General features: G+C 37.4%; 1 protein-coding gene and 1 non-coding gene across 2 annotated transcripts in view; one reads left to right on the top strand and one right to left on the bottom strand.

Moving 5' to 3' along the window:
- LOC106868824 (splicing factor 3A subunit 3) overlaps window positions 1-8,663 on the bottom strand; it is a 114,234-nt gene extending 105,571 nt beyond the window's left edge. Inside the window, exon 1 of the mRNA XM_014914285.3 lies at window positions 8,558-8,663. Within this exon, the coding sequence (XP_014769771.1) occupies window positions 8,558-8,653 (96 nt within the window). The 5' untranslated portion in view covers window positions 8,654-8,663. The remainder of the gene's footprint in view (window positions 1-8,557) is intronic.
- Window positions 8,664-9,211: 548 nt separating this feature from the next.
- On the top strand, window positions 9,212-9,283 carry Trnaw-cca (transfer RNA tryptophan (anticodon CCA)). Its single transcript has one exon. It is a non-coding gene; the product is annotated as a tRNA-Trp (tRNA).
- The last annotated feature ends 3,207 nt before the right edge of the window (window positions 9,284-12,490 follow it).

Here is a 12,490-nt window from a genome sequence, read left to right as displayed (position 1 = left end):
CCATTGTTGGGTGGTAGTGAATAATTGAGAAAAATGAGAAGTTATGCAGAAGCTACTGGAGGTCGAGTTCGCCTAGACCCACGTGTGCTGAAACAGGAGATGTTACAGTGGAATGAAGAACTGATAAAGAAATATAGTAGTATGGTAGAGAAAGAAGGGTCAAATATAAAAATGACTCTGCCAGAGGAGAAAAAGTGAAAATGGAAAAGAAGACAATAATATTCAGAACATTTTCAAATAAAAGCAGAATTGAAAACACGCCACAGGAAGAAATAGAAGAAATTTTGGAAAGACATATAGGAGACAGCATAGCGTTCTTTACGACAGGAAAGAGATTTGCGTCAATAGTGGTAATTTTTATATCAGAAGAGAAGGTGGAAAAAACCTCTAACAGGCTGATACAGGGAGAAAAATGGACTTTGATTCCAAACTGTTTGGATAAAAGAATTGTCAGAATTAGGGTGGGAAGAATCCCACCATCAATAGATCCAGAGTGGATAATAGCAGCGATTTTTTATTCATAGATAAGGAAGGAAAACGAAGACGTGAAGATGGGCATAAGCCAAACCCAACAAGCGAAGTGTTGGGGCTACGGATTAGAGATGATTTTTGCAGTGAGCTAGAAATATTACAAAGAAATACCTGGAGCTACCAAATGAAAAGTTAGAAATGATATTGGAGGGGAGACCCCTCAAAGTGTTACGAATGTGATAAAAGAGGGTACTTGAGAAAGAAATGTTCATCCTTTCATGTGTCTTTTTGTTTCCACACGTCTGTGTATGTCTCAGCTGTGTTTAGGCCTTGTGCCTGTAATAAAGAATTCAGCTAGCAAACCATGCTACTCCAGACTGATGATGAGCAATAACTCTAAAACTAGTCTCTGGATGCTGGTTTTGCTGGGAGGAGGCGCTTGTCTTCACTTTGAAAGCATAAGGACACATGAAATGTGTCAAGTCCAACTGGTACCACATAGAAAACATTCTGTAAAGTGGCTTGTGTTCGAAAGGGCATCCAGCCATAGAAACCATACCTGAACAGACAATGGAGCCTGGTGCGGCCCCTGGCCTTACCAGCTCCAGTCACTGTTCAACCTATGTCAGCAAGGAAATGGTTATTAAATAATGATGACGATATATGGGGGGGGGCATGTATGGCTGTGTAGTTAAGAAGTTCACTTCCCAACCACATGGTTTTGGGTTCAATGGATTGTTGTCCACTTAGTTCTGATATCAAACTCCTTCATCACTCATGGCTAACAGGAGGTGATGCTTGGGATAGTGGGGTACTTTACTCACTCTAATATCTCTCACTAATTTAAAATATAACTTGTGTTTATCAAAAATATATGACTGAAGTAACTGTCTTTTTGTATGTAGATGAGGTCAACTCATTGGATAAACATAATAGCAGAATGATAATGTGCTATAGATTATGAATGAAACAAAACAAAAACAGACCATTTCCAGTAAAAACACAACCAACATTTTTCACATTACAGCATACATACACTTCAAGCAAATTTTTACACACAAAGTTAGCCTGAGCAAATAAGACAAGCAAAACAAAACAGTGAAATGTACTTTTGATCACAAACAAAACAACAAACGGTTTGATAACTGTTAGTACAACTTAATAAAATCCACTGTCATAAAGTAAATCCTATTTGTCTGTCTGATAAATATATTTATTTATTGTTAATTCTTGATTTTTTTTTTGATCAAGTGAATCAACAACTTTAAAATGGTTTGTTGGCACACAAGTAGCTGTGTGGTTAAGAACCTTGCTTTCCAACCATGTAGTTTGGGATTCAGTTCCACTGCACAGCAGCACCTTGGGCAGGTGTTTTTTTTACAACAGCCTGATCCAACCAAATCCTCATGAGTGGATGTGATAGACAGAAACTGAAAGCCCATAATATATATATATATATACAGAAACCCCTTAACTATCATGGGTGTTATGTTCCAAAACACCCCTGCACCTTCACAGGTACACATCATCAACCCTATCACATCACCAACTCCTTTACCTGCACTTCTAGTAATGTCATTTACTGTATCTCCTGCTCTCTCTGTCCTTCTCTATGCATCGGTCAAACGGGACGTCGCTTGGCTGACCAGTTCACAAAGCACTTCCAAGACATCACACTCAGCAATGACACCCCGGTCTCGCACCATTTCCGCTCTACTGGTCATTTGCTACAACATCTGTTTGTGTTAGGATTGTCTTTGCACAGGGTCATCTACACTCTGGCCTTTGCCGTGAAGTGGAATTAATATTCTCTCTTCATTCCTTTGCACCACATGGGCACAACTCACCTTCTCACTTCAGTTCATACCAACCCCACACCACTCCACACATACTAGCACTGACCACTTCCTAGCACCCATACTACACACCCACATACAATCTTCAAGAGCATCACCACACATACCACTATATGAACAGCCATACACACTGTTTAACTCAGTACACACACCACACATCACCATGCACACTTCTACACCCACACAAGCACATAATACCTGAACACAGGCTATATATACATACACATGCAACATACATAGACAAAGATACTTTCGCCCACATATGTACACCATACACATGCACAGTTTGGTCACACACACACATGCACACACCACGTGAAAAAGTGCACATCAACTGCTATATTACACACACACACACACTCAGACACATCAGTCATTCTCCCCTATTCACACACAATTCTCACATACACACACACATGCACCTTCTCTTGTTGGGATCACTAGCACTTTATTATCTCCCTTTCATTCAACCTTCTTTTTATTATATATATATATATTTCGTATGTGTATTTGGTGTGCAAGATGTGTATGTGTATTTGGTGTGCGACCGGAATTAATAAAGGACTGAACCAGTGCATGTGTTTATTACTGGCATAATGCTTCTCCCAAGGTTTAATTATATATGTATAGTAAATCCCAAAAAGAACAAACACAAAAAACGCAACAATGCAAGGACATGGTACATGTAAAGTATTAACAGATGCTCAAGGACGGAAAGAAAGATGGTTTAACATTTCGAGCGGACACTCTTCTTTGGAAACAGAGGAAAGTCCAATAGAAGGGAAGACAGAGGAAAAAAATCGCCAACGATTCACATGTGGTTACATTTTGAAATGCCCGGAAGGGAATGGGTGAAGAAAAAGTTCTTTCTAAGAGAGGAGAGTGTAAAGGAAGGAGGCATGTGTGGGTATGCACGTGCGTGCAAGTCTATGTGTGTAATACCATATGTGTGTGTGGTTTTGGCTGTTTATATGTGTATGTGTGTGAGTGAACTTTGTGTCACTTAATGTTATAGGAAGAATTTAGTAGCAGGAGTGGCAGTCTTTTGTGTAGTTGTGTGTCTCTTCACATTATATATATATATATATATTACCATTTCGAGCATGGCCGTTGCCAGTAAGACGTTCGAGCGAGATCGTTGCCAGTGCCGATGGACTGGCTCTTGTGCAGGTGACACGTAAAATACACCATTTTGAGCTTGGTCGTTGCCAGTACCACCTACTACACTCTCAGAGTGGTTGCCATTAGGAAGGGCATCCAGCTGTAGAAACTCTGCCAAATCAGATTGGAGCCTGATGTAGCCATCTGGTCCACCAGTCCTCAGTCAAATCGTCCAACCCATGCTAGCATGGAAAGCAGACGTTAAACAACGATGACGATGATGATGATAATAATATATATATACACCAAAACCTCTATAAACTAAAAACTTTTAAACAAGTATTACCCTTACCAAAATAGAATCTCTATGAAAGACAATCACTCAATATCAATATAACTTATAAGCAACAAAGTCACCATAAACCAAGAACCCTTAGACAAGTTAAATCCTATGCGAACTAGAATTTCAACGAAGAACAACTTTGAAACACAAGAATACAAGAAACAAAAGATCCATAACCGACAGCCACATCTGGCACATGAAACAAATACACCCATCATCAGCTGCATAATGGTTAATGATTTCAACACTTGAGCAGTAACATTAAATTTGACCTTGTCAACAGCTTTAAAAATATAAATACTGCCTCAGAATTTAGTAGACAAGAAGCATGAATGAAACATTAGCACAATATGCTACACCTGTTTATCGTTACAAATACAAACATCAACTCTCAAATGTAAATTGGGGCATGCACCTTTGCAGTGCATCTACCATGCGTTGGTATCTGCTTTGCAGTGCATCTAACATGTGTTGGTCCCAGGCAATCCTCTGAGCAGAAATGTTTCGGTCAGTTTCTATCTCTGTGAGATATTAATACTTTATCATCCATCATGACCATATGGTATGTGGCCAACCAACAAAAGCTGTCATCCAGCCAGAACCTCACAAGCGTGGCAAGAAGCTTGCTTCCCAACCACGTGGTTTCAGGTTCAGTCCCACTGCATAGCACCTTGGGTTAGTGTCTTCTACTATAGCTTCAGGCTAACCCAAAACTTGTGAGTAGATATGATAGATAGAAACTGGAAGAAGCTAGTCATATACATGAATGTGTATGCATGTGTGTGTGTATTTGTCCCCCACCACCACTTATCCCTGTAACTTAGCAGTTCAGCAAAAGAGATTAACAGAATAAGTACCAGGCTTAAAAAAGTACTGGGATAGATTCATGTGACTAAAAATTCTTCAAGGCAATGTTCCAGAATGGCCGTAGTCTAATGACTGAAACAAGTAAATGATAAAAAGATAGATGAAAACACAGTACACAGGATCCAATACAGAAATTTAAAAATACCACATAGAAAACAATCACATGGTTCTTGGTTTAATCCTATTTCATAGCATCTTGGACAAGTAACTTCTACCATAACGTACCAAAAAGTAAACAGAAGCCCAGTGCATGAAACTGAATAGATGGAAATTGTATAGAAATTCATTGGATGAACTTAATCTTTTATAGGATTAGACTAACACTCAGTTTAACCTGGTCCTTGAGTGGTTTTAGCAGAATCCACTCCTATGCAGGTATTTTGGCTAGGTTGATTCAATCAACTACTCCCACCTCCATGAAGAAGAATCAAAAAGTAAAATGAGTGTACATGTGGTAATTTTAGAAATAATACTTCTACTAGAAAAATTGCCCCCTGAGCAATTTTTCTGCTTGTGAGAAACCTATTCTTGTCTCTTCTTTCATACTTTAACCTCTCAACACCTAATATAAAGCCACCTTCCTCTCCACTATATTCTCACTCAGTTGAGGGACTTACAAGTCTTGCAAGTTACATGGTAACCTCACTAGTGCAGGTGCCTCAAAAGTGCACCCAGTATTACTCTGTAAAGTGGTTGGCATTAGGAAGAGCATCCAGTCGGAGAAACTGCCATAGCAGACACTGGAGCAAGATGCAGCCCTTCAACTCATCAGATCCTGTTGAACCAACCAACTGTTGCCAGTACAGAAGATGGATGTTAAATGATGATGCATACGTACTGAAGCTTCAGCTTGAGGATTGAACTTCAATGACATTTCAGATGCTGCTCTTCATTGTTCTCCATATACACTCTCATGCTAGCCAAGATATATATATATATATATATATATATATATATATATATATAGACACAAGATGTGATCTATTTCTAGCACATTAATTGTCCACGTTAGTGGTCAACGTTATTTTTTTAAAATGTACCTTAATCCCCTGAGATTGCAGATACTATTTCTGAATCTCTTTGATTCTTTAGATGTGCTGGCCTCCTGATAATTGATCGATATTAATTAATATATGATTAATTACCAGATTTTATAATAATATATATATATATATATATATATATATATAATTTCAAAAACTACCAAAACTGCATTCCCTCGCTTTCGGTAAATATGTTGCTTATTTTTTGGTAGTTTTTTACTTATTTAGTCCCTCGAAGCATGAGGCATTACTACACAGTTAATGCTCTTTATATAAATTATATATATTTATGGAAAAAAATGATGAATTTTTTTTTCATGCTGACTACTTGATAAATTCTTATAAAGATTTTATCCTATATTATACTATATATATATATATATATATATATATATATCATCATCATCATCATCATTGTTTAACGTCCGCTTTCCATGCTAGCATGGGTTAGACGATTTGACTGAGGACTGGTGGAACCCGAAGGCTACACCAGGCTCCAATCTGATTTGGCAGAGTTTCTACAGCTGGATGACCTTCCTAATGCCAACCTCCACTTGTTTCAAAGCAAGGTATATATGGGACTACATTTTACAATGTGTCCTTCTCTAATTTGAAGAGCTATGGGATGACCAGAGGGAAATATGGTTGCTATATCTAGCAGGTTGAGTACCTGAAAATAATCTTTCTCCCATTGGCTCAAAGTAAATTGTGTTGTGTATTCACCCATCAGTCATAGTCGAACAAAACAACAATTAAAGGTTTTCTTATCATGGCATTCCCATTTTTGTACTAGATGGTTCAGTAAAGCGATTAGTTAAGATGATAAGATGCAATTTGTTAGTTTTGGCTATTGTTAACAGGTTGAATGACCATGTGTCAGCCCCCTGTTTAACAAAATTACTAGTGAACTCTCTCATACTGACATTACACATCCAGCAATCTTTTTTCTTTCCACTTTCACATATTCTCCACAGTCAATGCCCATATTTCACGACCATGCACACAGTGTACTTCATATATAAGCCTCATATAATCTACTCTTCATTTAGAGAAGGAATCCCTTGGTTGCCAGCAGAAGTAATAGCTTCCCATATATCTATATATATTTCTTTTTCCAACCCATTCTTACCTATACTACTTACTATACACTATGATTTTGGAGTGTCCACCTCCAATGTTAATTAGGTCACCTAGGTTAAAAAAGCTATCAACTTCTATGGAACTGCATAAGAATATGAAGCACTTTATTTAACAGGTACTTACACAGCTAATTGCACATATACATTTGCGACATGCCTAGTCTTTTTGTTTTTTTTATCAGCCTACCTGGGGCCCTACTACACCTCTGATTCACCCATTGTTTACATTGGGGTCACCATATGGAATTAATACTAACTCCTTTTCTGCAGATTGTGTATCCCAGTAATGCATGCAAAACAGCAACCTGTATTCTTTGCATTCAAACCTTCCAGGACATATTGAGAATAACTATGCAAATAATAATTAAAAATGTTGTCTTCATTAGGTTTATTTTTTAGGCTTTGCATCCATTTCTCTCCCAAGCTGAGTCAGATTCACATGCATCCATGCTTGATATTTCTCTCCAAATGTGTGTCAATATACAGATTTCATAGCCAGGCTGCAACTCCTCTGTTATCACAAAGAGAAAGTTTATAAACAAAAGTGAGAGCTGAGAATCAAGTCCTGATGGACACAAAATTGGTATGCTAAATTTCTCACCTAACTCATAACTTACAGACATTGTCTATGTACATGGCTTCATGGCTTTCATAAACCATTAACCTTCACATTTTCCTTAATCATCACCCTGTCAAAGGCCTTCTCCAGTGAATGAAAGGAATAGCAGCTTGTTCTGAAGTATGTTATCTGTTATATATGCACACACACACACATATATATATGTGTGTGTGTGTGTGTGTGTGTGTGTGTGTGTGTATAGCGTTATGAAGGGCATCCAGCCATACAAACCATGCCAAAACAGACAACTGGAGCCTGGACCATGCTTCAGTTAGCTAGCTCCTGTCAAACCGTCCAACCCATGCCTGCATGGAAAATGGAAGTTAAACGATGATGATGATAGTTTCGTTGGATTTGGGTCGTTGACTAATGTTTTAGAGTAAAAAAAATTATTTTATTATCCAATGTGTCCTTCCCTCTTTTAAGTTGTTAAGTTAGGAAGATCTGGCTTCTATTTCTAGCAGAACTGGCAATCGTTTAGAGGACAGACCACTAGTTACACCAAATTTTAAAGCGAGGAAATAATGGCAATCTTTGGTCGCCATAATAATTGGGGCTTTTATGTAATACATTGCTAGTTGCTGTAATAAATAAATATTAAATCCTTAGTCAGCTCTGATCGAGGAAACCTAAAAACAAAGGAGTTCCGGTCTTGACCATTCCGTCTGTGCTTTTTAGGTATAGTTTATAAGGACCGCATAATTCTTTGTCATTACTTACTTTATATCAAAACAGGGCACGAATTCAGAAAGATTTAGTTGTTCTTTCTAGCAGATTAAGCGATAATAGAGGCTGCTTTGTTGGCGAGATAAAATGTCATGGCGGAATATACTGTTGTTTACAAACAATAAAGGAAGAACACAAACATAGTTTCGCCGAAATATGAAGCGGACATTGCGTATAAGGGATGTCAAATGTGTGAACTAAAGGCCCAATGGAAAAATATTAACGAAACATTCGTGTTAGGGGTGAGCCACAAGCAAATCCAAAGACACAATATCCGGTGGCCTTCCAATACAAAAGGCTAACAGACAAATGACAAATGTGTACTAGTAGCAAAAATTCTGAACACAATTCTTGGAAATTGAGATTCTGAAAGAAATATGTTATTAACTTACTGTTTTCTTTGGTAAAAGCATTTCTTTAACCATAGCATCCATTAACCGTTCCCTTTCTTCATGATAACGACGTTGCTGTTCAAGTATAGTCTCCATGCTGGCTACTAAATATTATCATGTAAAGCTATGCTGTTTTAATTAACGAAAGAAATGAATTACACATTAGAGTATTAAAGAAAAATTAAAAACGAAAATTATTTATTCATATATAATTTATTATCGAATATTTACAATAAATATTTTCTAAATACAAATGTAACTTCTGTCATTTATATACTACGAAACAATGATTTCAGTGCTATGTTGTTCATAAATATAAACATAGTGGCAATTTATGATCTCTGATGTTTGATAAATACAAGAAATTCAGGACAAAATGAAAATGAGACAGAGAGTAACTTAATTGAAAATATAAGAAAAAATATGATGTAGAAAATTAAACTATTATAAGATGACTAGTAATGCAGAAACACGAATACGCTTTTTGTTTAACACGCACTGTTATACACTGAAATTAATACGACTCTGTTTATATACAGGAAGTAATTTAAATATTTTAAGTTTTTGTTATCATACAAATAGTTGAAACAAAATCAAAATGCATATGTTCCAACAATAGTATTTATATTAAAAAGTGGACCGACTTTCAGCGCTGGCCTCGTGGCGCAACGGTAGCGCGTCTGACTCCAGATCAGAAGGCTGCGTGTTCGAATCACGTCGGGGTCATAATAAACTTTTGTTGAAAGTGTTTTGCATATGTATTGTCTTGGTTTTCTCCACCTGCAGTAATTAAAACGTTATAATATGATACTTTTCTCCGCCTGCAATTATTAAAACGTTATAATATAATACGTAGCTTTCTTATTTACCATGTTGAAAGCAGATTCATTGATAATACTGCTCGACGCTGACCTTTTAGCAGACTATTTAGGTTGTGGTTAATTTTAGGGTGCACATTAAGAATACAAAGTCGGTGTTGCTCCATCACATCAATATTTTGATCTTCAAAATATCCTGCATATACTACATTTACAGAAAAAGTATCTAATCTTGTAAACATTGCATGTAACTACAATTAATCACTGCTAAAATAACAATATACGCTAAAAAAAATTTTGGGAAATGTTGCAACATCGATTTTACTGTCAAGGTCAGTAGCTTGGAGTTCGAGAAAAATGAAGCCAGCAAAAGATTTCGATCATGTGGGAATTGGCTCCCCCTCGGTACCTTGTTTCAACAGTCATGATCACTTGGTGAAATCTTTCACTCTACCCCATCAGTGATCTTGTCCGAGTACAAGGAAAAGAAAACCAAGTGTCGCTTTAAAAAGTGAATCTGCAAGAACATTTTGACACCCGGTGCGTCGAATGAGTCCAGAAGATCAGCTATGGTTGCCTTGTAATTCGGGATTTGGTACTTCTCTAGGATGTTTTCGGTTATCATTGCGCACCGGTCCCACTCACTGATATTAGTGGGGCCGGTGCGCAATGATGCCGTCGAGAGGTAGGCCCCGAAACAGCGCGCATTCTCTCCTGATTACCCCATACGTTTGCTGGCTTCCGGTATGCGAAGCTTTCGCCTGGTAGCACTTGCATGTGCAAGTTGTTTGCAAAACAATACAGCATCATAAGCTCGTCGTTCAACTTCAATGTTCAGAATCAGATGTTCAGACATTCAATGAATCGCAGATTCGTCATCAATTTGCGAGTGTCTGGTCCAACGAACATGCCTTCTTTAGTCTTTGCTTCGCTTAATCGAGAAAAGATACCTTTCAGCAACTTGATTGGCTGCTCTTCAGGGTCCAATGACTTCACAAAATTTTTGAAGATCCCAAGTTTAATATGTAGTGATGGTGACACAATTAGCTCAGGTGAAACTAGTAGTATGTCTTGAACGGTTTCATTCTCTGGGCTCCATTCATGACGTGCTGGCAAATCTTGTCAACTGTAGTACTTACTCATTTTAAGCCCAGCTGTTCCGCATGTACAAGAAGCAACACATCTTCGTGTAACCTATTTGCATTTCCGTTAAAAAGCCTATGATTTTCAAGTCACCTCTAGCTTTCCACTTGAAATCGTCATATCTGATCAAAGAAAATGACATTGATAGTGTCGTGCGATTTTTTGCCTCCCCCGAGTAGCCCACTGGAATCCCTTATTACACATTCCCAACATGCAAAAGAAGTGCCCTGCCTTTAAGATGGAAATACTACCATCAATGAATAACTACCAATCTGTCTTGACATCAGAAGAAATTTCCAACACTATCATCAAACCACGACATTTTTGCAATAAACTAAACCCATTTCACTATGTGCCGAAAAAATCAAAAAATTTCTTCTCTCCGTGCCTGTACGCTGCTGTTTTGGTTCCTTGAGCTAAGACACTCTGAGCATTGTTCCAACCAGGTAAGCATCATTCTCGAAAAGTCTCAATTTTCGAGCAAAATGATTCAGTTGTTCTTAACTTACTTTTGGGGCATGGATGAGGAATTTCAAAATCCTTGTCTCCCATTTGGTCCTCACATCCAGTTTCATCACTGGAATCATCATCTGATTCACTCAGTGGTTGATTGCTTAGCACAAGAGTAATTTCATCTTCATATGATTGTGGTCTTATGGCAGATGACAAATTAGGATATTTGATATACTTTACAGTTTTCTTATTGCAAATGTAACAATCAGTAGAACTGTTCCTTTGTTCTCGCCATACCATTAGAACGGTAAATGACATTTGTTTCCACTTGCCACTGGACCACAAGGAAAGCTTATCACTGCAATCTTTGCATACAATATGTGGTACAAAACATTTACCTTGGCCTCCAAGTTTCATTTTGAAGTTGATGTTGAAATTCCAATGAAGGAGCCTTTGGATCTAGGTAAGAAAGAGGCCCTTTCTCTATTAGCAAGAATTCTTGAAATAAAACTTAATAATGGCATACATACATACATACATACATACATACATACACAAACACACACACACACACACATGCATACATACATACATACATACATACATACAGACAGACAGACAGACAGACATGAAAAAGCGTGGTTATTGATATATGGCTGCTATTTCTCATAGATCAAAAGACCACATGAGAGGCCTTCCTGGATGGCTCAAACATTTACTCATGTGATAGTAGGGTGTTGTCTGAAAAAGATTTGGCTGCGTCATATACCAGATCCGACTGGAATGTAAAGATTGCATTGGCTCATACATTCACGCTATAAACACACAATATATTAAGTTGTTATTCGAGGAAGATCTAGAAGTGATTTTTTTTTAAAATCTGAACTTTGTAACGTATAGAAGTTCTTTCTTTCGCTAATACATATATATAGTCAAAAACTTGTACACTGTGGTTTGCGTCGCCATTTTTAACAAGTTGAGATAATATTTAAAGGTTTTCCCGCTGACCTTTACAAACATAGAAAGTAGAATGCAATTAAATTATGATTTGGCTTCTGTTTCCAGTACACTAAGATATTACAATGACTGCTTTAAACAGTTGTTATGGTTCATATCACTGAAAATGTAAATAAATTGACGCCATCTTTTCCACACCCTTTCTTTCGCCCCTATCTCTCTCACTTTCTGTCTCTCTCTCTTTCTCACTCTCCATTTATCTCTCCCCCTCTCTCTCTCTGTAATTCTCATGTTCTATCTCTCTTTATTCCAGAGAGACATTGAAAAAAAAGAGAAAGCAAGATTTTAAAAAGAATGGAAAAGGAAGAAAAGCAACCATTCTAATGAGTTTACTGCATACGTTTGTTTATTGTTTGGTGTGTATGTAATAGTGATAAATGTATGTATATGTATGCGTTTTTTTGTTTTTGTTTATGTGTGGTGTGCATAGTACTAATAGTGGCGGTGTGTCAGTTTAAGAGTGGACGGTTGGGATCTTTTTTAAAACGGAGGCCACATTTTT

Source organism: Octopus bimaculoides, chromosome 10, assembly GCF_046866305.1.
Source record: "Octopus bimaculoides isolate indiv1 chromosome 10, ASM4686630v1, whole genome shotgun sequence".
Lineage (NCBI taxonomy): Eukaryota > Metazoa > Mollusca > Cephalopoda > Octopoda > Octopodidae > Octopus > Octopus bimaculoides.
This window is presented reverse-complemented; position numbering and strand designations above follow the sequence as displayed.